General features: G+C 44.6%; 3 protein-coding genes and 1 long non-coding RNA gene across 8 annotated transcripts in view; 2 read left to right on the top strand and 2 right to left on the bottom strand.

The window, feature by feature from the left end:
* Positions 1-11,629, bottom strand: part of atp8a2 (ATPase phospholipid transporting 8A2) — a 34,655-nt gene extending 23,026 nt beyond the window's left edge. For 2 of the 4 annotated variants that reach the window (XM_029842783.1, XM_029842784.1), the window contains exons 1-15: positions 11,401-11,629; positions 9,386-9,493; positions 5,977-6,121; positions 3,790-3,889; positions 3,397-3,495; positions 3,234-3,279; positions 2,986-3,026; positions 1,666-1,739; positions 1,390-1,459; positions 1,036-1,163; positions 827-938; positions 561-729; positions 351-478; positions 194-271; positions 21-109 (exon numbers count right to left, since the gene is read on the bottom strand). In XM_029842783.1, coding sequence (XP_029698643.1) covers positions 21-109; positions 194-271; positions 351-478; positions 561-729; positions 827-938; positions 1,036-1,163; positions 1,390-1,459; positions 1,666-1,739; positions 2,986-3,026; positions 3,234-3,279; positions 3,397-3,495; positions 3,790-3,889; positions 5,977-6,121; positions 9,386-9,493; positions 11,401-11,443 — 1,430 coding nt within the window. In that variant the 5' untranslated portion in view covers positions 11,444-11,629. Of the gene's footprint in view, positions 1-20; positions 110-193; positions 272-350; positions 479-560; positions 730-826; positions 939-1,035; positions 1,164-1,389; positions 1,460-1,665; positions 1,740-2,985; positions 3,027-3,233; positions 3,280-3,396; positions 3,496-3,789; positions 3,890-5,976; positions 6,122-6,770; positions 6,943-9,385; positions 9,494-11,400 lie in introns of those variants that run through there. The other 2 variants (XM_011607873.2, XM_029842786.1) reach the window with 2 other exon arrangements.
* On the top strand, positions 5,239-7,761 carry LOC115251229 (uncharacterized). The gene is made up of 3 exons (XR_003889802.1): positions 5,239-5,386; positions 5,935-6,158; positions 7,628-7,761. It is a non-coding gene; the product is annotated as an uncharacterized lncRNA (long non-coding RNA).
* A 463-nt stretch (positions 11,630-12,092) lies between the features above and the next one.
* rnf6 (ring finger protein (C3H2C3 type) 6) lies at positions 12,093-17,496 on the bottom strand. Of its 2 annotated transcripts, none has more exons than XM_011607874.2 (4): positions 17,370-17,496; positions 16,201-16,355; positions 15,939-16,103; positions 12,093-15,732 (listed from the first exon to the last, which is right to left on the bottom strand). In XM_011607874.2, exons 2-4 carry the CDS (start codon positions 16,340-16,342, stop codon positions 13,892-13,894), a joined length of 2,148 nt encoding a protein of 715 aa, XP_011606176.1. In that variant the 5' UTR covers positions 16,343-16,355; positions 17,370-17,496; the 3' UTR covers positions 12,093-13,891. The 2 variants fall into 2 exon arrangements, with proteins under 2 accessions (XP_011606176.1, XP_011606177.1); XM_011607875.2 differs by lacking the exon at positions 17,370-17,496 and adding an exon at positions 16,652-16,872.
* A 470-nt stretch (positions 17,497-17,966) lies between these two features.
* On the top strand, positions 17,967-24,080 carry cdk8 (cyclin dependent kinase 8). The gene is made up of 13 exons (XM_003967926.3): positions 17,967-18,425; positions 19,483-19,558; positions 19,846-19,956; positions 20,249-20,389; positions 21,062-21,119; positions 21,210-21,341; positions 21,420-21,563; positions 21,879-21,948; positions 22,099-22,171; positions 22,290-22,387; positions 22,552-22,630; positions 22,710-22,865; positions 23,086-24,080. The coding sequence occupies exons 1-13, from the start codon at positions 18,298-18,300 to the stop codon at positions 23,209-23,211; spliced, it is 1,392 nt and encodes a 463-aa protein (XP_003967975.1). The 5' UTR covers positions 17,967-18,297; the 3' UTR covers positions 23,212-24,080.
* The last annotated feature ends 693 nt before the right edge of the window (positions 24,081-24,773 follow it).

Here is a 24,773-nt window from a genome sequence, read left to right as displayed (position 1 = left end):
AGAATAACACACGTACGCACCCATATGTAATTCCTGCAATGGTACACTTCTTAAAGTGCATGATGTTACAGGTCAGAGTTCCTGTTTTGTCAGAAAAGAGATACTTCACCTGGAGGAGAAAATCATAAAAAGGATGCTTTATTATGCCTTCGTCAATCTAACCTACACATTTATGAGGAGGGGATAACCTGACCTGGCCAAGTTCCTCATTGAGGTTGGACGTTCGAGCCATGGCCGGTGTATCGGTCTCTGAGTAATACATCTCTACATCCTGTGGGAAATCTAGACAGTCAGCTGAGATATGTGGCAGCAGACATTGAGTGCCTTTAAAAAAAAAAAAAAATACGTACCCAGTTAATGAAGAGAGCCTGAGTGAACTTGACCACCTCCAGGGTGACCAGCAGGCTGATGGGGATCAAGTTATTGTACAGGATGATGAATGTCAGCAGGTTGTATGCAAAATTAGTAGAGATGTCACCTGCACAAACACAGACACACAATGCTAATGATTATATTTCTCTGTTGTGACTTGTAATGGGCGTGTCTGTGTGTATTCCTACCAGCACGGGACAGGTACCAGCAGGCGTCTTCAGTGTGTTCTCTGTTCCAGATGGCGGCACCCACAGAGCTGATCAACGCCATCACCAGCAGGATGCAGAACAGAACCAAGATCTGCATGTTGGTCACCCGCTCCACGTTTGAGCGCTTCAGCGGTGCCTTGGTGGAGTTCTGGAAAGACGGTTAGTGAATGCAAGACATGTGGAAGCGGCGGACACTCGCTGAGATGGGAAAATGTTGTGTTTGTGGACAGCATCATCAATTCCACCTGCATCAGTTTGGAGTCATGGCCGGTGTAGACAACAATTCCCACAACCCACTGGGTGTTTCTGAGCTGGGCACCGCGCAGCAACACCTGGTCTGGACCTAAAGGAGCTGGACTGAAGACGACAAGATGTAAAGGTTAATGCCAAATAAAGAGAGATGACTTATCAATAAAGGAACAAAGAGGAAAAAATACAGGTACATGTGTCTTACTTATGGTTCTCCAGACGCAGTGTACCCGTGAAATCATACAAGTGTCTGTTGGGGCCTTCGCACTCTAAACGACCCAACAGACCCACCAAATCATCCAAGGTCTGAGCACCAGCTGTCAGAGGGAGACCCTGGAAAAATGTATCAAATGGAATCAATTACCCTTTTCAGGTAGAGACTAATGTAAAGTATTAGGTTACAGCAGAAAATTGTCCATTAAGGGAACAAAAAAATGACCTGTGATGTCTAGCATCTTGTATCGATTTACTCAACTACACCACAAAACAAAAAGCAATTGATTTGGTTTTTTTTTTAGAAAACACAAACTATAATAAAAATATATCTTCTGTATCATACCTGTCTGATCTTTAGATTGGTTTCTCCATCCAGGTTGGACGTCTCTGTGTAACACATTGCCTGTGGCTCACTGTAGACAGATGACATCAAAACAGTTGACAGAAACCAGAAAATTTGTTTCTAAACGATAAAATTCATAATTTGGCATTGTGGTTTACAAATAGATTTGTGATGATTAGTTGTGGCTTTAAAAGGCATTAAAATGTGCAAACGATGCGTGTAGCACAAGTTATTTCACACACACACGCACGCACACACGCACGCACGCTGCCTGACCTGGAGGACACAATGACCATGTCAGCTGGAAGGTGCTGGCCATTGGTCACCTTTACAATGTCTCCTACTGCCACCTTACGGCCAGAGCGCAGCATTGCAGCAGCGTGCCATTGATACAACAGGTGGGAAAAAGCAGAGGCAGAGAAAAAGAGGAGAAGAATGAGGGGAAGAAAGAGAGGGAACATGAGTTACATTAATTAGTGACCAAAAGAGACGCAGCCAATCAAGAGAAAGCATATGACTTCATCTGCTTCTGTTGGGCTGCAATAGAAAGACAGAAGCTTTCAAGATGCAAGATGAATGACGTGTGGCAATATTGCAGCTTCATACACTTAGTAAACTCACTGACATATGATAAACTCTAAGATGGTAACGGGTAAAGCAGTGCTCAAACGTGACTCAGACATGGCGTGGCTTATGGACATTCCTGCATTAGCAAAGCAGCACAAAGAAATCCCTGCACCTGTTGTGCCTCCAAATTATGAGGACAAATTCCTGCGCAGCAGTGATCTCTTCTCATAACGAGGGCGCAAATTCGATTTGATAAGACCCGCTGGAGCAGGACTGGGCACAGCTGGACCTCTGTTAATGAGCACGGCTCCTAAAAAGAACTAGCGTGCTTGTTTTCCTCGAGACAAGGATCGACAACATTTGCTACAATTGCGACGGCCCAGTTCTGAGTGTCATTGAGACGGCACATCTGTCGCAGATTTCAGCTTTTGGTGATTTTGTACCACTGAAATGAATTGGACGGATGCATGCCCTATTGCAGCGGTACCCAAATCCAGTCCTCCAGGGCCGCAGCCAAGTCGGGTTTTTCTTCCTAGGAAAGGGATCCAAGGTAAAAGTGAGGTCTACCTGGTAGCACAGAAAACGAGGACTGGAGGTTAACCCTAATGTAAAAAATGACCAGTGGGGAAGCAGTTGCATTTGTCCTCCAGCTCAACGCTGCCACAGCCTCCTATATTCCGCACATGTAACTTTAATGCGGCAGAGGCTGCACTCGTAGCTGCAGGTCATTCGATCGGACTCGCAGGTTCAGATGATCTATGAACCGGCACAGAAAACCAATTACTCAACTAATACGATTTGCTGATGTGGAATATTGGACGGATCAAACTCAATTGTCATCTGGGCCAAAAACCGCTGTCTGGAACTTGAGGAGTATCCTTTTTCGAACAGGCTTTCGAGAAAAGGCTGCGCAACATACTTGAAAGTGTTGGAGCGATGATCTGAAATAATCAATCATCGCAGCAGCTTTTCCCGATAAACACTTGATGCGAGGTGATAATTATGTGTCAGAGGTGATCTCGGCGGTACCTGTTTCCAGATGATCGTCTGCCAAGCTCCGTTCCGCAGCACTGAAAGACGAGTAAGGCGCAGACGTTAGCGGGGCCGCTACAGTACGGCCGCGCTCATGCAGTATTCATAGCGACTAAACTATTGTGTGGTACTGAGTGACAGACAACAGCTATTTACTCGGCCATGAAAGAAAAACAAAAAAAAGCCCACAAATAGATGCGGGCGCAGAAAAGAGCAGCCGACATGCAGACACGTGCATACGATACCTGTTGTTTTCTTCTTGTTGACCGTGTTGTCAGCTTTGTGCCGTTTCTGTGAGGACAGGGAGATAAAGGCGCACAGCTGTGGACGCTTTAAGAACCAGAGGCTGCTCTTTCCTGCAGCATGGGTTGTTTTTAACCTACGCATGTCTCGCTACGGACTACTCACGTAGTCCTCTATGATCTCTTTAATTCCAGCCACTGTCAGGATGAAGATGAGCGGGACCAGTGTGGTGTAGCGACCCGTCGGCGATACATCGGGGATTTGCTGAGGAGAGTCACGAGAGTTACATCTTTGCTAAGATTTTTGAACAACCTCCGTGCGTTTCCACAGAAATTACTCAGAAAACCTCAGTAATTTACCTAAGTAATTAAATTCCAGAAAATAAAAGTGCCGGGAAATTTCGGTGGAAAAGGGGCTAAAGGTCTAGCGCCTCGAAATAATGATAAGGAAGAAGCCGATAGAGCAAAGGAATTGATAAAAAAATCTGAAACACTGCAACAAAACGTCCTATAAACTGCTCCTAATGTATGGAAGAACTTATGGAACTTGCTAATTTACCTGCATGAGCGCGATGAACAAGAAGAAGGCGTTGGCGGCCCGTCTGATCTGTTCATACAGGAAGCGGGGCAGAAAGGTGAACACCCCGTACTTGGCAGTACTATAAAGAAGAAAAAAACATTTCGCTGTATTTCTGTTCAATGCCAACAATATGCATGCATTTTTATTTTAACATAACCACACAAGAGACCTTCAGCTGGGCTCTCAGACCGAAACGCTCACACAAATTTAGCCCCAGCTCCTCCAAAATAGTCGCACGAAACCCCTTTTACCTCAGCTGTGCCTGTCAGTCGGCTGTATTGATCAGGCGACTGTATTGATTCACCTTGTTACAACAAGAAGTTACAGTAAGTGCTTTTAGAGAGGCTAAAAATAAACATAAAAAAAAAAAAAATCAACCTTCAAGTCAAAGTCTACTTTCCCCCACTTTCCTGTCTAAGTGAAAAGTAAAAGCTCCCAAAGTGGCTTTTGTTTAATGGATAGTGTGTGTTCGTGTGCCTACATGGGAGCACGCATCATTATTTCCCCCCTTTTCAGATTTCACCTACGGACAAAAACTATATAAAACTATACAAAGATCAGGACTGTACACACACAGGCGTAGCCACAGCTGTCATCTGTGTCTTTTCCATGTTTTTCATATAGATGAACTTGCTGGTGTGTTCCCAGATGTGAGCTGCGGGAGCGACGCTCCCCTGCTGACGCCACCGAGTCCTGTTTTTTATTTTTAAGTGAAAAGGTCAAACTTCATTCGTTATAGAAAAGAAAGTGCTGGACTCAGATCAGAGAGGTTCTTTTTGTCAATATCATAGGGACTAAATGCATGTTGCGCTCTGCATTTGTGCACAGGAAATGGACGCTTTATATTAAAAAGAACTGTTGGGGAGGTGGGAAGATCCTGCAGAAGTTGGAGAGCAGCGGAGTGCGCGGATAAAAGCTAAAGGGCTTTAATCTCTGGGGGAAAAAAATCAATAACGCTATTGAACCTCCGAACGTAAACTGAAAAGTTACAGGAACGGGAGGGGCGGGGTGAGATGCTCTCGATGCTGCAACAAACACGCAGGAAGGGGCTTGAACGCCACGAAGGATCCAGGCAGGTGGGCCCAGCAGCGTGGGCTTTAATCTGATTTCAAGAGCTGAAATGGGCTCTTTTCAAAGTGGAATCAAATCTTCTAATGGCAGGACGCTAAATGTCAACTGAGTAATGAGGAGCCATCAGGAGAACATTAGCCTGGCGCTAATACTGAGGCAAGGAACCATCAGGCAGGAAAAATTAAAGGAAAAGACAAATACAGGTTGTCTTAGACCTCATCTGACAACCATCAACAAACCCCTAAAACAGGGTGTCCAAATCCAGTCCTCCACGGCGGGAGTCCAGCCGGTATTTCTGTCCTACCAGGCAGACGAGGCTTTCTCCAGTGTGAGCGTCATGGTAGGACAGAAATCCCGGCTTGACTATCACCCTTGTGGACTGGATTTGGGCACTGCTGCCCTAAAATCAGGTTCTTGATGATGGGCTGTTCATAACATGCTCTCCATGCACCGCTTAGCCTTTGACGAGGAGGAAGGAACCAGTTATCAACCTCTTGCAACAAATGTAAGTAATTTTAATTGTAGCAAGGACTATTTACAACCTTCATTAGGGCATAATGATTAAGCAACATCACCATGAAGCCGTTCAGCCAAGCATTTTGCCACCGAGAGTCCGAGACAGGCAGCAGGCGGAAATAAGGCTCAGCCTTGCAAATAACCGCTGATTAGCTGAGTTATTAAATATCTGTACGACATATTTATGGACACGTTTTGGCCATTTTGTAAATGGAAAACCACTTGTTCGAGATTGAATTAATAACCTAGAGAACGACCGGGAGAGGTTCCAGGCGGCGCAAAGGTCACAGCGCTCACGAACATGAAAAAGAAACAGGTCGTAACGTCCTTGAACCCTGCACCATGGGTGTAAAGCCCCGGTCAGCAAACATCCACAAAGCTGGAGTTTTCTTGAACTGAACTCTGACCACATTAGAAAGTTGAATGCAAATAGAACCAGAAAAACCATTAAATGCGGAGAGAGAATGTGGATCAATAAGTGCAGCCCGTAAATAAGACTTTTGTCATCACCAATAAGGGTGTTCATTTGTCATAAAGAGCAAAGAAACCGGAGTTAAAGTTGGAACATGAGGACTCTACCTGACATGGTTGTCGCAGAACTTGGTCGCCTGGGGCCGGTTGAGCAGCACCGTCCTCGCCGAGGCGTCTACGGGATCAGCCTGGGAAGTGGTTCCGGACATCTCATCATCTGCCTTGCGGTAACCGGCAGACGAGCACGCTGGTCCTGCACCGTTGGAGTGATGGGAGAGAGGCGAGGCTGGGTGAGTGAGAGGGGGGGAGACGGCCAGGCAGACACAGAGGAGGAGGAGGACGGAGACATAGACGCGCTTCACCGTCCGACCGCGTCCGAGAAGCTACTATATGCTGATGAGCAACGGGTCGATTCGGTGACGTTTCACCTACCAAAAAAAAAAAACCCCAGCCCCCTCTTCTCTGCCCGCGTTATTATGCAGGTACTGTCAACGCGCGCACGACGCGCACGTTCCGCGATGGACTCGGGACCCCCTCGTGTATAATGGATGTGCTGAGTGATGCACAATGGCGAACAAACGCGCCGGGTTTGCTCGTTTTATCCGCGGAGGGACGCGCATTAGGCACCGAGCGCAGGTTACCCGTTAAAGAAAGTGGGAGAGGAGGATGCAACACGCCTCTGCTGCACCCCCTGCCGCCCCCACGACCCGGCTTTGTCGTTTCCGACCACTGGCGTCGTGATCCGCGCGCGTTCACTCCCCCCCCCCCCCCAGTTATCTACGTGGTTTGTTTCCATGTAGATAACTGATGTATTTATGTATCCTTCCGCTATCTTATGCGGTCGGGAGCAACGCAAACAGATCTCGAGTCCAGGCAGCTGCTACAACAACGGAACGGCGAACCTATGCAAGGATGGATGCGGCACCGCGCCTCTTCTCTCCTCTTTCGCTTCGGCTCCCGCCGGCCCCGGGGAAAGATCCCGGCGCACCAAGCTCATCTGGCCACCTGCCACCAAGGGGAAGCCGCTACCAGGCAAGATTTGGACGGTCGCCCCCCCCCCCCCTCCAGTTTGACGCGGAGAGGCTCAGTGTTTCGTGTCCAGACAACGAGTGGAAGCCATATGGAGCTCCATCCGTGGAGCGGAGGGGGGAAAGCCACGCCGGGGCTCCGCTTTTAAAGGGACAGGAGCCCGATATCAGGGCCTGCGGTCGGCTTGCATGGCTCAAGTGACAAATCCGAATGCGGGAGTCATGTATCGGGCATTTAATGCGTGCAGGTACGTGCAAGTTTACAGCAAACGTGCAGATTTACTTCCTCGCTACTATCAGAGAACTCCATGTTAAATACCAAGCTACCATTTACCTCTGGTGGCTGTCAAAGGAAGCAAATACCGGTTCAAACAAATAAGCTTTGCCTAGTCATACCTTTTTTGGAGTTTGGCATCGCGCTCGCCGTTGAAAATTAAGTCACTCTTAACCAACCGCTCTGCAAAATGTACACACATGTCAGGGAGCAAAGGTCAAAGTCTATCCACGTGAAACGATAGCAGCTGATAGCAGCTCATCTCCATATCTGTGACCAGGCCTTTATCTCCATATCTGTGACCTGACTGAACTACAGATCAGCCCTCCACACTGTTATCTGCTCTGCGTCTCACTGAAGATAATAAGAAACGATAAAGGAGAACAGGGGTTAAAGGTATTAAATGCTAACGCACGCTGTCACCTTGGCGTGCTCTTTCTCTTTCATATGATTTCAGTACCTTGATGGGGATTGCACCGCCCGGTTTACATCTAACCTGCGGATCAATAACATCTCTCTCAGCAGCCCACTTTGTCTCAGATTCTTTCCCCAGAAGGGATCAATTCCTGGGTTACTCATCTCGGACGCAGAGGAGCCGCGGTCGCCTCCGTAACTCATTAGCGCTGCACCTCTGATGAGTCAGCGGCAAACCCCACCAAGACCCCACCAGGTGAATTAAAGAGGAAGCAGAATCACACAGTCTGGTTCGAACCTGCAGCAAGAGCAGGTAAAGAAGACACCGGACCGGAACCGCGGGGAATAAAAATACTCCGATCTCATGCACTGCTGGCAAGTGGCCATTTGGATGGCGAGGCTTAAATGACAGGTGTTCAAACCTGCATAAATTATGAGGATACAGGCCCCTTATTTTTAGCTAAAACAACATGCTCCAGTATTGTTTCAGCATTCCCAGTGAATCATCCCTCATTATCAGCTTTGCAGCGATGTCAAGTGAAGTTATAGTGAAACCAAAACTGCCCTGTGCTCAACTTTATGGGGCTGGCTTGGCTGCTGAATAATGGATCGCAACAGGCTGCATAATTTATTTCCCAGTATGTCTCGAGCATATTCCACCAGTGAAGACACCGCTCGCGTGTCGGCCGCTATCGCCGCATCTGCCCGCAAAGCCGCACCGATTAGTGGCAAATTCTTTTTTTCAAATAAAGCTTTACAGGGAAAATGCAACAATGAGCACAGATACTCCAAAAGTTTCAGCATTTTTTTTTATTTCATTAATAAAATGCCCAAACGTTTTAGAGGCAAATGTATTGTACAAATGAAAAATGAATGGGTGAAACAATTACCTAAATATTTCAAGTTTAAAATGCCCAAATTTTATCCCGGCAAGCAAAGTTCTGTCCCGGTGTTACGGTAACAAGAGCAAAACAAAGACATCTGTCATACTGCGCGTTACCAATGGAGTGTCTCCTGTCTGGCTGGCCCCTACGTCCCATGCTGTCCTGGTCTGCGTGACCCTCAGGCCTTACGCGCAGTTGACCTGGTCACATATGGTTCTGGCAGGTCCATTTGTCCCACTAATGGATTCGGGCTACTCCCTGTTCAAGAAAGCTTCTTATGGACCAAAGGAGCAAGCGATGATAATCTCCTCTATGTCTGCTCTGCAACTTCACCTGCTGCTAATCCATAACCTGCTAATCCCACAGGTGAGACTGCGACATGCACAGAAATGCATGTTACACTCAAGTAGGTACACATATGCACGCGCACGTCAGTGGCATTATGGACACAGACTGGTGAGCACATATTTTGATGGTAGAAAACATATAATTCTCATACATTCGGTAATATAACTGCAGACATATGAGTGATATATGCATGCATAGCATCCATGTGCACGCTCCATTTAGGCATGTCATGTCCATGGATGCATGGATTATGATTGATTGCATGCATTTGAACTCTAAATGCATAGTGACCTGTCTTCAGTGTGCAACAGTGATCACCTATCTATAAGCACATGCAGTGAGATGTTACTTGCATCCATCACTCCTGGCCCCAAGTAGCTACAGATTATCCAGGGTCCATGGTAGGAATGTCATACTTCACCCTTTGCAGACAAGAAGTAGTCCATTTTGTAACGTTGTAGCTCTAAAGGGCCCGGGGTCGGGAGTCACCTGGTCCTAGCCAGCATGGCCACATGCATCTTAGGGCACATAAAAAAGGGCAACATCCACTCTGATTTAAGCAAACTCACGTTTGTCAAACGTGTCTGTGAGGCAGGCACGCATGGTCAGACCTTTGCCTTGGCCTTGGTCCTGCAGTTGAGAAGCATCTTGCCTAATAGGGGTCAACACTAAATGCTCTGTGGAGCATCAGAGACCGCAGAAGAAGAAAACAACACACATATATACAAGACAGCAAGTCAGCATACCTCACAAAAAACATTAATTGGCCTTTGTCTTAAACGTAAACTATAACATTTACGTCACGTCCTTGTGTCCTGAAAGATGTAGAGACCGAGAATTGCTTGTCAACGGGCGCCATCTAGCGTCTAATTGTGCGAACAACACCTAGTTGAGTTATTAGGCCTCTGTATCTCCCAAAAGGCATCAAGAGTACCTTGACGACCATGTCATTATCTTAGCAAAGCAAATGTTTTATTGGCAGCTGTAGCGCTAGCATTAACTAACTAAACTAAAAGCACTCCTGCATTTAAAAAAAATCCATGGAAATTTCTGAGTGTCTACTCTATATAGTAAATAGTATCCCAAGCTATGATAAAGTACATCTAAAATCTTTTTCTTTCTTTTTTCCTTTTTTTAATATTAAACTTGTCTTATCCTGTGTAATTATGTCTCTTAATATTTATGTATAGTAGAGTCTTTAGAAACATGAGCATATGTGTATGAATACAGTGGAAAGTATTGTTCCATTCATCACGTAATTGTAGCAAGCAGGTTACAGCATATGTCAAAGAGATGCACGGTGTACTAATGGGAAGAAAGAATCAAGAGGTCAAGCTCCAAGAGATTACAGTAAAGGCCACACGGGGAATCCAAGGAGGGAAGATTCTACAAACTGACTAAAGTACTAAAGAGGACTCCTCCAAATCCATCCCATACTTTAAATAGTGCAGCTGTGATCAGTCTTATACAGCTTTCCAACCATATAGACAAAAAAAAAATCCCCCAATACATTTACAACTTTGCAGTTATAAATCAATCATAAACTACTAAAAAATTAATTATTATTTTTTAAAGAACACATAGTTGAGGGTATTTTTAAACACGATTTCTAAACTCTGGAATGAAGACAGTGTGGCCCAGTTGGCACTGGAAATTTGCCCTGCTTTCTATTTCTGGAAGCTGCAGGAGACACGTACCTACCCCCCACCACCTCCCCCCCTCCAACACACACATACAAAGCAATATTAAAAGCTCTGGATGAACAAAACATATGGTCCTCCCTTCCAGGACAATCTATCCCAGTGTCAGCGCGCCATATGTGGAATCATCTGCTTGGAACAGTGTAAACATCCGCTTCACATTGGGTCTGAGGGGTTGATTAAACATGCCGCATTAAAATGCACAACTCATACAAACCACGTCCTTGGTTTGGATTTCATCCATCGACCTCTTTGCATTATCAGGTTTATTATCAGGTTTATTATCAGGTTTTAACGCTCGGGTTCTTGTAAAAGTTGAAAGCGAATAAATTCATTTCCGGGAAAGCTGACAACAAACGCTCTCGCGACGGTCACGTGGCGGCGGCGGTAATTGGCTGTACTTTGATCTGATCTGACGCGTGAGATGTTTGAAATAACTTGATTTTGCGATATTGTTTTACGTAGATTCTAAAAAAAACCATGAAAGACCAATCGCACATATAAATAACCCAGGAAATCAACTCATAAAGGATTTGATACAGAAGCTCGTTTTGCACAATATTATGTAAGAGCAGCGTTGAGCGGAACCTTGACCCTATAAATGCTTAGGCGGTGCACCTGCGGGCTACCTCCGCATACCTGACCGGTGCCAAATGGATGGAGGCTGAAAGAGTGACCCCACATTCCTGCCGCAGTCCAGGACAATCCACGTTATAATGCCAAGCACATCCAACGCGCCCCGTGAGATGCAGGCCGCTGTTCCAGCCCCAGAAATCCGAGATGTCACAAAAATGTAAATCTATCGACGGCTGATGGGTCGGGAACCAGCTGGCAGCCGAAGCCCCGAGTGTGTGTTTTTATTTCGACTGCGTTATTAATCTTACCTCCTTCACTGTGTATCTTCTTGGGTCTCCGGTTGAAATACATTTTGCCGGTGTTGAATGAGGGTCGCTGAGGCTGGGACGCGGAGGCAGGAGCGGTGTCATGCTCATGGGTCTCCAGTAAAGTAAGCGGTCGCTGCTCTGGATCCGAACCGAGGTCGCTGCTGTGGCCTTGGGATCATCTTTCCCGACTGAACCGCACAGCTAACGTTGAGAAGGGCAGGTTTTTAGCTAAGCAAGAGGAATATGGCTCTGCTAGTTCCGGTCAGAGATTTCAAAATAAAGCAGGCGATAACGGCGTCTAAAAAAACCATTTATATTTAATTTATGGTTATATTTTTTAAAAGATGTAATTTAGCAGTGCATCATACGTACATACATACACACACACACACACACACACATACATACATACATGATACAGGCAGTTAAAGGGTAGGCCAATAAAAAAGCCTAAATTTAATTTGAGTTGTGTATGTATGTATGTATGTATGTATGTATGTATGTAAATACGAAATATTATTATTCATACGTATTTGATTTGGAGTTTCAAAAATATTTTAAAATATTGACTAGAACTGAAGACTGTCGGATAAAATAACTAAGTCTGATTTATACAAGCATTAGACCTTCCTTAGCAATACATTGGACTGTATTTTCAATTAGAATGCAATGAGAAACTCAATGCAAATGTCCGTGGAAACAGGAAGTTTAGTTTTAATTAAACATTGAACATATACAATAAGCAAAAATATGACATGTAACTTTAAAATCTCTTGTGCTGCCACGATACGTCCTCTGTACGACTCTACATCAGTTGGGACCCAAATATTAACACTCACATACCTCTAGGCATAACAAAGCTGTATTTATTCTTGTTAAAGAGCAGAGAAAACCCCCATGTCTTCATTTTATTACATAGTAACATTTTCCTCTAAACAGCTTCATTTATTCCCATCATTGTAACATAATAGTATCTCAAAAGTTGATTCCCATCTTTTTAAATAGGAAAAGAATAAATATTCACTTCATGAGTGACCACAACACTTGTCTCACGGCGGCCTGTTGACCGCAACCTTTCCGAGAAACCTGCTTTACTGTTACTTTTCCTCCACCATCCACACATACACGTGCACACGCAATTCAGCCATATCATATCTGACCTTTCTCACAGTCTGTATTATACTGCATCATTCCTGCAGTTGTATTTGTGACATTGCAGCTCTTGTGTTGTGTCAGTGATGCACAAAGTGAGCAGGGTGGCAAAACACTGGTGGTGAAGCGGTCCATTTCAGCTACTCTAAAGACGGTCAGTATTTAATGGCATGTAAAAAAAACAAACGTGTACATGAATATTATATTACTGTCTAAATTAGGTGATGCACTGGAAACTGAAAGACAGCAATCAATGCAGAGCGACAGACCAAACTGGAAATATATGGTTGAACAAACAATACAAACTGCAGTTTTACAGCAAGAGCCCCAAACTTCAAACAGCAGCGGTCATGACTCAGAAAGTTAGAATGAGCAGAACGTTAAACACTGTTTATTCAATGTGCAATCTGGGTATCTGCTCTGTATCAGAGTTAATGTTATCTAATAAATGTTATGCCAAGGAGGAAACAGCAACTTGGATGGCAAAAAAACAACAGCTGCAGGGTAAAACATTGTGTTTTATAGCGTGAAATAATAATAATGTATTACAAAGTAAATAGAAATACCACCAAAGAAACAGCTCTTTCCAAACTGGACAACTCAAACCAAATAACTACTATGAATTGTAGACTTCAATTTCTTTCAAGCAAAGCTGCAAATATGGAAAAATTATTACACTTTTAGTGATGATTTCATGGTTGAATTCTATGAGGGTACCAGATGATAACTTCTCATACAGAAGTACAGAATATAACATAGTTTAACTTAAATAGAACGTTCATAAAAATCCATAAATGCCTCTCTTATTCAACTTAAAACTCAATTCAACATATTAAAATTGTGAACATAAAAAACAATTTCTCTGCTTCCATTCTAAACAAATTACATGTGAGGGACACACCGTTTCCTATTCTTTCAATACAAGTGGTGGAGACTTATTTACAGCTTAAAATACATAAACCATGTAGATGTTAAGTCCAGTAGCAACAGAGAGATGCCACACATGACACAAGAGTCTGAGATGAGCAAGTAGTGGCTACAGGAGCTCCTCCAAAGACATCTACTAACCTTTGAAGCTTTATGACAAAGACCAGAAAAAGCACATGAGAAAAAATAAGCTGGTGAAAACAATTCTAAAAAAATAAAGATCTGTTAATTCTCTGCATTTATAGTTCCTTTTTTTAACTGCACATTTGGTTTGACTTTCAACTTCAACACAATGGATATTTTGAGGAAAATTTAACCATGAAAGAGCTATGTATGTACATGCAAAGCCCATCTGGATCCGTCCTGCTCAACCGGCCAAAAGCGCCTTGGCAGTCTTCCTTGAGCACGTCGGTCAGTCACGATGTGCTGTAAGGATGGGCTGCCTACAGATGGGGCAGGTGTTGTTTTCAGAGAGCCAACGGTCAATACAGTGGATGTGAAATTCATGCGAGCACGGCAGACGACGCAACTTGTTGCCTTGAGCGTACTCGTTGATGCACACGCTGCAAGCCCGGCCTATCTCGCCCTCCAGGCTGGCCTGGCCGTAGGTACGCGTTGCTAGATTGTCAATCTGCTCCTTCGTCAGGCCTCGGTGATGTTCGTCATCCTCATCGTCATTAAGCAGGAAGAAGTGAGCCAGCCGCAGGATGGGTAGAGTACCATTTTCTACCAGGTTGTTCGTGTCCCTGCTGGTAGCCCGTCCTCCTATAGTGTTCACTACCTCTCCTCCCAGCCTGGCATGTCCACTATGGTCCTCACCGACCACCAAGCCCACCCTTTCGTGATCTACTGCGGCTGTATCAAACTGACCGGCGTGGCTCTCGTTTGGATTCAGACGACCGGCTGGGTTGGTGTTGCCATTGGCGCCACTGGCATTTGTGTGGCTAGGAGCAACAGTTTCAGAATCAGCCTCCGTCTCCATTAGCGAGCTCAGTTCTCCGAATCCAGTCATAATTTGACGTAGGATGGAACGCAGGGCCGTAGAGTTGGGCTCTCCCAGCCCTGTCTCACTGATGCGCCTCAGGGGGATTCTAATAGTACTTACATAGGTGCGGATCCCAGCTCGTTCTGAGCGGGAAATGGTGCGTCTAAATCCACCGCTCTCCGTTTCAAAAGTGACAGTGTTCTCAGCGACACGGGCACGAGAACGTGTTCTACTCGCAATGCTGTCCCGATCGCGGTTTTCGCCAGGTCGGATGCGTCTCACCTGTAGATCCAGCATGATTGTAGGATGTCGTCGTACTGCAGAACTTCCTGCTCCAGTTACTTGAGATTCACTCTCACGTTCTGCAGTCTCTACTACCGGCTCGGTGGGAACTGCGGGTTCTGCCACAGCCACCCCTGTTTCCAAGGAAACCGAGCTCGTGCCGCTGCCTGGTTCAAAAGTATGGATTGTAGAGCCATTGCCGCTGCTGTTCGACGGTGAATTATTACTAGCAACGAGTAATCTGTGCAAGGGTGAACGGCTTCGTCTCGACAAGCGGGATGAAACGCTGCTCGCAGCTGTAGCTCTCCGTGCACGACCACGGGATCGAGTCCTACTGGCACGCGTTTCGTTTCCATCTGCTGGGGCCTGAGATGCTGCCTGAGATGACACACGGGGACAGTCTATAGAAGCAGACATACTCTCACTGCTTTGCTCCAACTCTACATTGGAGGTTTGTTGTTGCAGACTGGCGATCTGCTCCTCAGGAGAACTTGGAAGAGTCGGAGTAGGTGCTAAAGACGGCACGTTGGCACTTCTCTGAGCAGCCGTTGGGGTGACTGTTGTAGGAAGTACAGGGGGACTCAGAGGAACAGCAGTATTGCTGCTGCGTCTGCGCCGCGTCTGCATTCTCCTAAGGGCTGGACGGGCAGTGGAGTATGGCCCTGGCCTTGGAGTGCTTGAAGGAAGAGAGCTGGAAAAAGATGAAGAGGTACGTATGGCGGGGGAGATTGACGCTGGGACAGGCACTGGTAGCTCGGCAGTGTCCGCAGGATCATTATGCTCTCCTGGTTCTGGCTGATCGTGGTTGATGTTGATTTCTAAACTAAACCGAAATTCTCCACTGTTGGGGTTGGTCCGGCTGACAGCACGCCAGGTCTGGTTGCCGCTCTGCCCACTACGAGTGGCATTACCGGTACGTCTGAAAGTGTTTAACCACTCTAGCAATGAGTCGCCATTAGAGGTTTCCGCTCCAGGATCTGTACCCCCTGCAAACATAAGTAAGGGGTAAGACTGTCGTTTACCCTTCAGGCATGTATCCTTGTAAGACAGATTGACTTACAGTGTCTGCTTTATACATTTTTGCTCAGAAAAAAGTCAGGATATCACCTACAGCTAGTGCCAATCATTGTGTCACAGCCTATCACAACTGAAAACCTAAATTGGGAAGGGTCCAAGAGAAATTGCTCCCTACCTGGGGCTTGTCGTCCTCCAGCCCTTCTCTCTTCTCCCTCACCGCTGCTACCTTGTTGCTCTTCAGCATTAGCAGGCTGTGGCTGCTGCTCATGAGGAGGTTGAGATGACATGCGTTCTTTTGCTCCATCAAGTCGCTGCTGGAGCTCTTCGGCAGTCACCTCACCTATGGTCAGGTACAACAGAAGCAAACAATGATGGCTAATGTGTATCTTATGCTGCCCAAAAAATTGGTTGGTTTTCTTTGATGTGGCTGTGCTTACCAGGAGTGCCAAGCAGGTTGCCATCTCTCATTAAGCGATACTCCTCTTCACTCAGGTCATTAATAAAATGATAGTAAGCCTCCTCTCGCTGAAGCCGCTCTGCCTGCCTCCTCCGTTCATCTCCCCCACCAGGAGGGTCCATCACTGTTAAAATGCTGGAGAGATGCATGGGGGTATCAGTAAACGTGAGATGCCATATAGACACATGATAAATCTAAGAACCAGGGTTTAAGACGACACAAAACACCACTGTTCACACGTATATGATAGACTGTCGTTTTATCTATTGGTCAAAACAGCACGCTAACAGCTAGTGATGCCTTTACGTAATTAAATAGAACGACGACGTTCGTTTCTACATTCATTTACGTATATAAATAGACACAACATGCAGGATTCATGGTAGCAGAAAATTGGCCAAAATGCAATGTAGTTCTATTTGTCCGATTACCTTGCAGTGACTAAGCTTTAACCAAGGGCAACAGTTAAGCCAACGCCATCCGTTTTTTCTCTAAACGCTCCATTTGTAACAGACCGAGCATGGATGCAGCGAATTGGCCGACGATTAGAATAACGTAAAATAACGCAAAATCATCCCTTATTAGGAAACGATAGTAATTAGGTGGTCCACATTAGCCAAGTTCCTGTAGCTACAGAAGGCCATGTTGAAGAGTGTACAATAAAGCAACAAAACTGGCGTTGTCATCGTGGGCAGCAACCAATCACCGGCCTAGCCTTAATGACAGACAGGCCGGGCAACCAATCTCTATTTTACAAAGGTTGAAAACTAAACGCAGGTCTACTCAATGGGGCAAACAAGAAAGACAAAGAATCGAATCTGTTAGCGACGGTTACAATGATATGAAGGTCCATTAGCATCAATAATTAATGAATAAATGTCCGACCCAAACAGTCAGTGCTGTGGACTGAGCCAAGTGTCATTATGAATGCGCAACGCTAAAGTTGCTAGCAAAGAACTAGCAAATTAGCACATCCTAACGCTAGCGGATAGCAGTCCATCGATACCAGGGCTAGCTGAGGGCTGTAATGCAGGTAAAGTCTAGATATACAAACGTGAAAACCATTTCACCGATTACTCAGCTTACATGATAAAGTATGCTTCACGGTATGGCAGACATGACAATGACATTAAGAAAACGTATGGCTACCTGACAAGCAGCGGTAATATGGACGGGTTCCTTTGCTCTCTGCTCTGAGAACCAAGATGGGAACAGTGGTGCTACCCTACCGAGTCGGCCAGAAACATCCTCTATGCTACATTAGTTCCGGCGTAAAACCCGCTTGGCATCAATGTTAAAAGTTTGTTGTGAAAATGGACACAGCTGGTGTTATCTATCAATTAGCTGTAAATAACGGTTGTATAGGATGCATCGAGCATTTTTAAAAACATTTTTACTCTATAGTATTGACACTACCTCGGGACTAAGTTGTTGCTGAGAGAGAGCCTTTATTTGTAATGACACTTTTGAATAAAAAAACAAATATTATTATTAATGCATTACTTTTTTATTTTGGTACTTTAAAAAATGTTCATATTGTGTGGTTGCTCATATTTATAGTGTCACTGTGTTTCAAAGAAAACAAGACGTTTTTTAGTCGTGTTGTCATTTTTAGAGTGTATGTATACAACTCAATATGAGCTTAATATTTTGTGGAAGCTAATTAGATGTTATATAAATGTACAGTCGCACTCTATGGCTTTTACCGCTGTGTGTGTGTGTGTGGCTTTGTAAAGTGACTTTGCGACACTTTACGACAGCGAAGTGCAAGAATACGTCGTCGTTACCGAGTGAAGTGCGTCTCTTTGGAGCAGATACCGGCTGAGAGAAACGCAGCAATAAGAGAAAGGAATATATTTCGGGCTACATCGGACCTCTGCAAATCCCCTCCAATGGTGCAAATTATTTGCCTCGAAAACTTGATGTAGTAGCCGGGCCGAAGAAAGAAGGGCCACGCTGGGGAAGGCAACTAGCCGAATTACCAAATCGAGCTCGTCTGAGTAGCTTAGTTGCCTCCCAGAACGCAGCTTTTAAAAAGAAAAGGAAGCGAGCGTGTTAAATCCAAACAGGGGTGAAAATGGACTATGATTTTAAAGTGAAACTCACCGGCGAAAGAGAGCGTGTCGAGGACTTGTTCGAGTACGAAGGATGCAAAGTGGGAAGAGGCACCTACGGTCATGTATATAAGGCGAAGAGAAAAGATGGGTGAGTTGATGACCAGCCAGGCCTCTAGCCACTGAAGCCTTCACAAGCCCCCGACTGTAGGTTGATTGCAGTGTATTTTTTATTTTATTTTAGTTTGCCCACGGAGGCTGCCATTGTGTGTAACGGGCTCTATCACGAGCCGCTAAAGATCTTTGGAAAAAATGAGCTCTGGAATTAATTTGCCAGCTGTGTCCTGATGCTGTGGCACACTTTGCCCGTTTTTGTTGAAACATTTCTGGGCTGTCATTTTTGCCAGAATCTCCGTTTTGCAGCTGGTTTTGTTCCCCACGATTCAAATTAGATACCAGTGGAATTAACCTTCGGATAGAGCAGGTGCATGGGCGCATTCTGTCTGACGATTTGGGATTTTTCCATGAAGATTCAGTGTGAATGCTTAGATGCAACAGCGTCGAAGCCTTCTTGCCATTTTCTCCATTTAGACACAGCACGTATTGTGGAGGACAAATGGGGCATAAGCTGCAGAAGTCCCCAGCTGGACTTTAACTGTAGTTTAATGTCAACAGCATCATAATGTGCAGAATGCCATATAGGGGCACCACCCTCCATCATTTATATCCAGCTTTCATACCTATTACAAGCAGGGCTGGATGGAGCTGAAGGCAGCCAGAGCCACATAAACTGTATTTGGTGCATTATTGCAGCAGAACCACAGTAAAGTATTTAAAGATGTTTCTGGTTCTGGAGAATCTGCGTGCTAATTGGTGCTGCAGCAGTTGGATGAGGCCTGAGGAGACAAAAAGTGTGGGTTTATGAGACGTTCTAGGCAAGGTGGTGGGAGGGGTTGTGCACTATTCATTCAAGTGAGAGTGGGTCCCTGTGCTGCGTTTGTCCGCCACCAGCTGCCAGGCAGCGCCCGGTTTCTTTCCCTCCTATTGTCTTGAGCCTCAGAGGTGAGCTTGATTACACAAATCTGGAGGTAGTGCAACCTCAGCCTCACGGCCGTGCCAGCTGCCGGTTCTCCGGTTTATGCATCTTTGTAAACGGCTCTCAGGGGTTCAGGTCTGGGTATGATATCGCTCTGCATCTGTTTTTGTAGGAAGGATGACAAGGACTACGCTCTTAAGCAGATTGAAGGCACTGGCATCTCCATGTCAGCCTGCAGAGAGATTGCAGTAAGAACTGTTTCAGTCTGTCCTTTCATTCCATCTCTATTAAACCCTGAAAGTTTCATCATGTAATGTCAAAATCACCTTTACTAAGAAGCTTTTGTAGTTCTAAATATGCTGTTGGACATTCTATTACATTAAAACCTTTTTAATCATTAATGTATTCATCTATGTACAGTCATGACAATTCTCCCTGTCTAGTGAGGTAGTCACGGCAACGTGCCTGTTTGTCATTCATGATGTATGGAGTGGGACTATGTGGCCGATCCCCTAATTGAGCTTTTACCTCACAGCTGCTTCGGGAGCTTAAGCACCCCAACGTCATCTCGCTGCAGAAGGTTTTCCTATCGCATGCAGATCGTAAAGTCTGGCTGCTGTTTGACTATGCTGAACATGATCTCTGGGTAAAAATATACACGCGCCCACACACACACACACACATACACACACACACACACACACACACACACTCCAAACGTACAGCTAGGCAGTGCTGAAAATGAAATGGTTGATTATGAGTTGGAATGCATGTGAATGTTTTCTAGAGTATTTATGTCGGTCATATCTTTGTTATAAATCAAATCTCGGTTCCGCAACAATGATACAGCGCTACACATTCCTGTCTTGTGAAAATAGAAACCTTTCTCAGATATCCATCAACCACAATGACTCTTTTTTTTTTTGTTCTTTGTTTAGCACATTATAAAGTTTCACAGAGCATCCAAGGCCAACAAGAAGCCACTTCAGCTGCCTAGGGGAATGGTCAAGTCTTTGCTCTACCAAATCCTGGACGGCATCCATTACCTACATGCTAACTGGGTTCTTCACAGAGACCTTGTAAGAGACAAAAAAAGAGGAGATATATTGAGACTGAGGCTAAAACAGATGAATAGATAATTATGGGTGGTATGTGAAGTTTAGTCAATGTGTATGGGTTAATTATAGCTCTGGTTTAACAGGTTTAAATCTTTTTAAACCTGTGCTACAGAGTAGGACTCATTAGTTTGTTTACTAAGGATTTCAAAATACGTGACATTCCTAAATTTTGTATATATGTCTGAGTAATTTACTGTTTAATTTAATGAACCATTTGTTTTTCTGATATCTTGACTGCAATTGAGCCGTTTTGGAGCAAATTAGATTTGTGTTCCATTTTTGTGTGTGTAATGTATTAATGTAATATTATATAAATGTAAATAATTAAGTTTGATTTTTTTAGACCTGTCGTGAAGGGATCATGGTTTGATCATATGTCACATGCTCTTGACTAATTAAGTTGAACAGTTTTATCTCTGCATCAAATGAGACTTTGGAGATAACAAAAACAATTTTCCAGGATTATCATATAAACATGGGGTGGAAATTTAACACCCCTATTCAGGCAGCGGTTGACTTATTTGTCCACCAGAGGGCAGCAACAAAGCGTTGTAAGAGAGCTTTAAATTGTATTCCAGATTAATCGAAATCAGTATAATAATTCTTCCTCTTTGTCTCTTTTCCTTTCCTCAGAAACCAGCTAACATCTTAGTGATGGGAGAAGGTCCTGAGAGGGGTAGAGTAAAGATTGGTATGTAGCGAGTACTGTCTTATGTCACTGCTTACGGTATATTTGTCATTACATAACCCTCTCTAATTTGGCTATCCCTCCATCCTGCAGCTGACATGGGATTCGCCCGTCTCTTCAATTCACCGCTGAAGCCTTTAGCCGATCTTGACCCGGTGGTGGTCACTTTCTGGTACAGAGCGCCGGAGCTATTGCTCGGGGCTCGGCATTACACCAAAGCCATCGGTGAGAGTCACTCCCACGGAGCAGCATTCCCCTGCGTAAACACAACCACTTATTCAGGTTTGACTGTTTTTCTTTCAGACATCTGGGCGATTGGCTGCATCTTTGCAGAGCTGCTGACGTCTGAGCCCATATTTCACTGTCGCCAAGAAGATATCAAGACCAGTAACCCTTACCACCATGACCAACTGGACCGCATCTTTAATGTCATGGGCTTTCCTGCAGGTGCTACAAATTATTAAATTTGATACATTGGGATTTGTTTTTTTTAAATTAATTCTATTTTTCAGCATGTATTGTGTTTAAGCTTGAGGGTTTTTTTCATGTATAAAGAGCTCAATGTTGTATTTAAGTCCCCCTACATTAGCTAGCTTTGATTTTGATCCAAACTGACAATAAAATTAATGCTTAGTAAACATTTCTAGGGGGGGTTATGCATGTCTAAGATATAAAACTTGTAATCTGGATTTTACAATCCAGTAATCTGTTCTTTAAGGAGCGTGTGATGTGCTGTAATCCTGCATCTCCCTCACTCAACAGATAAAGACTGGGAGGACATCAAAAAGATGCCAGAACACTCCACACTAATGAAAGACTTTCGGAGGAATACGTAAGAGCAGAGCAGCACCATCCCAGAAAATAAGATACAGGAACACACACTTCTACTCTTTGGTCTATGTAAAAGTTGTATTAATGTGTTGTTAAGAGGTGAAGCTTCTATACATTCTTCTTCTGAATATTTGTTCTTTCTTTGTCACAGATACACAAACTGCAGCCTTATAAAATACATGGAAAAACATAAAGTTAAACCAGACAGCAAAGCATTCCATTTGGTGAGTTGGAATAATTCTGGAGTAAGAAAGCCACGGCTATTTTTGCCAATTTTGCCCTCTTTTTTGATTGATTCCAACAACTGTTTTGAGGCTCATTTTGTCCATCCCTTCCCCTAAGTTGCAAAAGCTGTTGACAATGGATCCCATCCGTAGAATCACATCCGAGCAGGCCATGCAAGATCCTTACTTTTTGGAGGAGCCGCTGCCTACCTCTGAGTCAGTGCACACAAACCACACAGTGTACACTTCACTGAATAGTGAGGCTGCTGAGGTTCAGCCAAGGACCAAAAGAGTAGCCTGGTTGTCTTATTTAATAGCCCTGAGCCAAACAAGACATTTCCACAGTTGACAAGCCTTTTTGCGTTTTGTTTTGTCTTTAGTGTGTTTGCAGGTTGTCAGATTCCTTACCCCAAGAGAGAGTTCTTAACAGAAGAAGAGCCTGAGGACAAGGCCGACAAAGTAAGGAAGAGCAAAGGGGTCAGCATATTGATGAGAAACTGAATAATATTAATAAAAAAATAATCTTTGTAATTATTAGAAAAACCAGCAGCAGCAGGGAAACAACCACACAAACGGGGCGGGCCACACGGGCAACCCTGACAACAGCCATGCCCAGGGCCCCCCCCTGAAGAAAGTACGAGTTGTCCCACCCACCACTACCTCAGGTGGCCTCATCATGACCTCAGACTACCAGGTAGATGCCCTTGGCATCACTGTATTTTTTTGATATGATGTTGCTTCATTGATGCATGTTATGACCTCTGCCTTGGGGTGGCGCCCTTGAGTAGATCTGGTGCGTTCTCAAGGAGATACAGGTTAATTATTATGCTTCAGTGGACAAATATTCAGGAGGTACATATACATAAAGCATTGGGTTTTGCTAGTGTTAAGGTCTTTTGTTTGCTTCCCTGCAGCGCTCCAATCCACATGCTGCCTACCAGAACCCTGGACCAAGCACATCACTGCCCCAAAGCAGCATGGGATACTCCTCTACCTCCCAACAGCCACCCCAGTACTCCCACCAGACCCACCGCTACTGAAAAACCCCCGCCATCATACACATGCACAGACCCATCCTCGTATTTTAACACGTACACACAATCACAGGCCTCGCCAACCCCACCTAAACGAATGTACTGAGGGATGCTGGGATATCTGCAACATTAACAATAAGAGCCTCTCTAAGAAATACCAGAGAGCACTTTGCTGCAATGCTCTGCTTGGGCACAGTGAAACAGTCTTCTTCACGTTAAAACATGGTCACCCCAGTATTGGAAACACAGGTTTTGAGTAAAATTCGATGGTGGGAGGATGAGAAGATATCACAATGGAATCCGGTCTGTTTCCTTGACTCAAACTGGATCTAACCAGCCACTTGTCTCCACACCTCTGCCTACATCCTACCCCCCTGTACCTGTTGAAGATCGGATGAGACTGAAAGCTGCTATGTGACTGCCAGCGGTGACAGATTCCCTGTCCGACTGTCCTCCTGTCTGTCCGTTTTGTCTGTATGTTTATTTCGTGTGCGTTTGTGTGAGTGTGGGCCCCCGCCGGGGCCCTAGCTGCTGTGAAGCACGCTGGGAGGATGTAGGGCCCCTACAGCCGTGGCTTTGAGGGTTTTCGGAAAGGACAAGAAGTAACAACGAAAAAAAAATAAAAAAAAGATTTTAGTAGTTTATAAATTAATCTGTTTTCACGGTTTTGTTTTTCGAAGCGAGAGTCGCGACGCAGCCAGTGCTGACTGAGCGCTCAACTGCTGTATGCTCTGGGTAAGCCTTACAACACGATGACAAAACCAATCAATTGCATGGGGGATGGCAGGCGGAACATGCATTGTACTGTATTGTAATGAAATATTTTACATGAAGCAAGTATCCTTACAATAAAAGTGGAAATGTTGGTATTGTTACATTGTGGTATTTTTGTTGTCCCCTCTTCCTCATTGCATTGCAGGCAGGAAATCATTTTTGATACATTGACATATCTAATGTTCTTTGCACAAGAGAGGCTAAGCAATCAAATGATACAAATGTTTCAATACAAAAGCCACAAATACTTACACTGTATCATCAAAATCACACATGAAATGAAGAATTCCTTTGAACCCTGCATTCCTGAACTGCCCTGTGAAATGCCAGAGTCACGCTTGTACTTTACTAGAGGGGTAGGATTAAATATATATGATAAACTGACAGCTGTATGACACATGGAGACCATTTCTGCTCCTTAAAACAACTGCATTTTAAATAATGGAAGTCTTTTGCTCCACGATGGACGGCTTCCACTCTCTGCTTTTCTGATTTCCTGAGCCCACCTCAGTATCGCTTAGATCTAAATATATCAGGGCCTTTCATTAAATACTTTCCTGAAGGATGCTGCATGTACTCAATTTAGGTTATAATCATTGATTACAATTACTAAAACCAAGTTCTTTCAGACGTTTTTCTTTCTCTTGTCAATGAATTGGTGTCCCCAACATCAATCATTTGACAGGGAACGGGGCGTAGTTGCAAAAACACCGTTAAGCTCTTCAGCAACGCCCGACGTTAGCCCCGCCTCCTTCATTCTTAAACACGGCTGGAATTGACAAAGCCAATTGGTT

This window comes from Takifugu rubripes, chromosome 10 (assembly GCF_901000725.2).
Source record: "Takifugu rubripes chromosome 10, fTakRub1.2, whole genome shotgun sequence".
NCBI lineage: Eukaryota > Metazoa > Chordata > Actinopteri > Tetraodontiformes > Tetraodontidae > Takifugu > Takifugu rubripes.
Note: the sequence above shows the minus strand (reverse complement) of the source record. Positions and strands in the feature narration are given on the sequence as shown.

Excerpts from the sequence above, each read along its gene's own strand:
- rnf6 (XM_011607874.2), bottom strand. The coding sequence starts at position 16,342 with ATGGACCCTCCTGGTGGGGGAGATGAACGGAGGAGGCAGGCAGAGCGG. Across the intron at positions 16,104-16,200 it reads CAACCTGCTTGGCACTCCTG|GTGAGGTGACTGCCGAAGAG; the intron begins GTAAGCACAGCC and ends ACCTGACCATAG. Across the intron at positions 15,733-15,938 it reads TGGAGGACGACAAGCCCCAG|GGGGTACAGATCCTGGAGCG; the intron begins GTAGGGAGCAAT and ends TTATGTTTGCAG.
- cdk8 (XM_003967926.3), top strand. The coding sequence starts at position 18,298 with ATGGACTATGATTTTAAAGTGAAACTCACCGGCGAAAGAGAGCGTGTC. Across the intron at positions 21,342-21,419 it reads GCATTACACCAAAGCCATCG|ACATCTGGGCGATTGGCTGC; the intron begins GTGAGAGTCACT and ends TTTTTCTTTCAG. Across the intron at positions 21,949-22,098 it reads AAAGACTTTCGGAGGAATAC|ATACACAAACTGCAGCCTTA; the intron begins GTAAGAGCAGAG and ends TCTTTGTCACAG.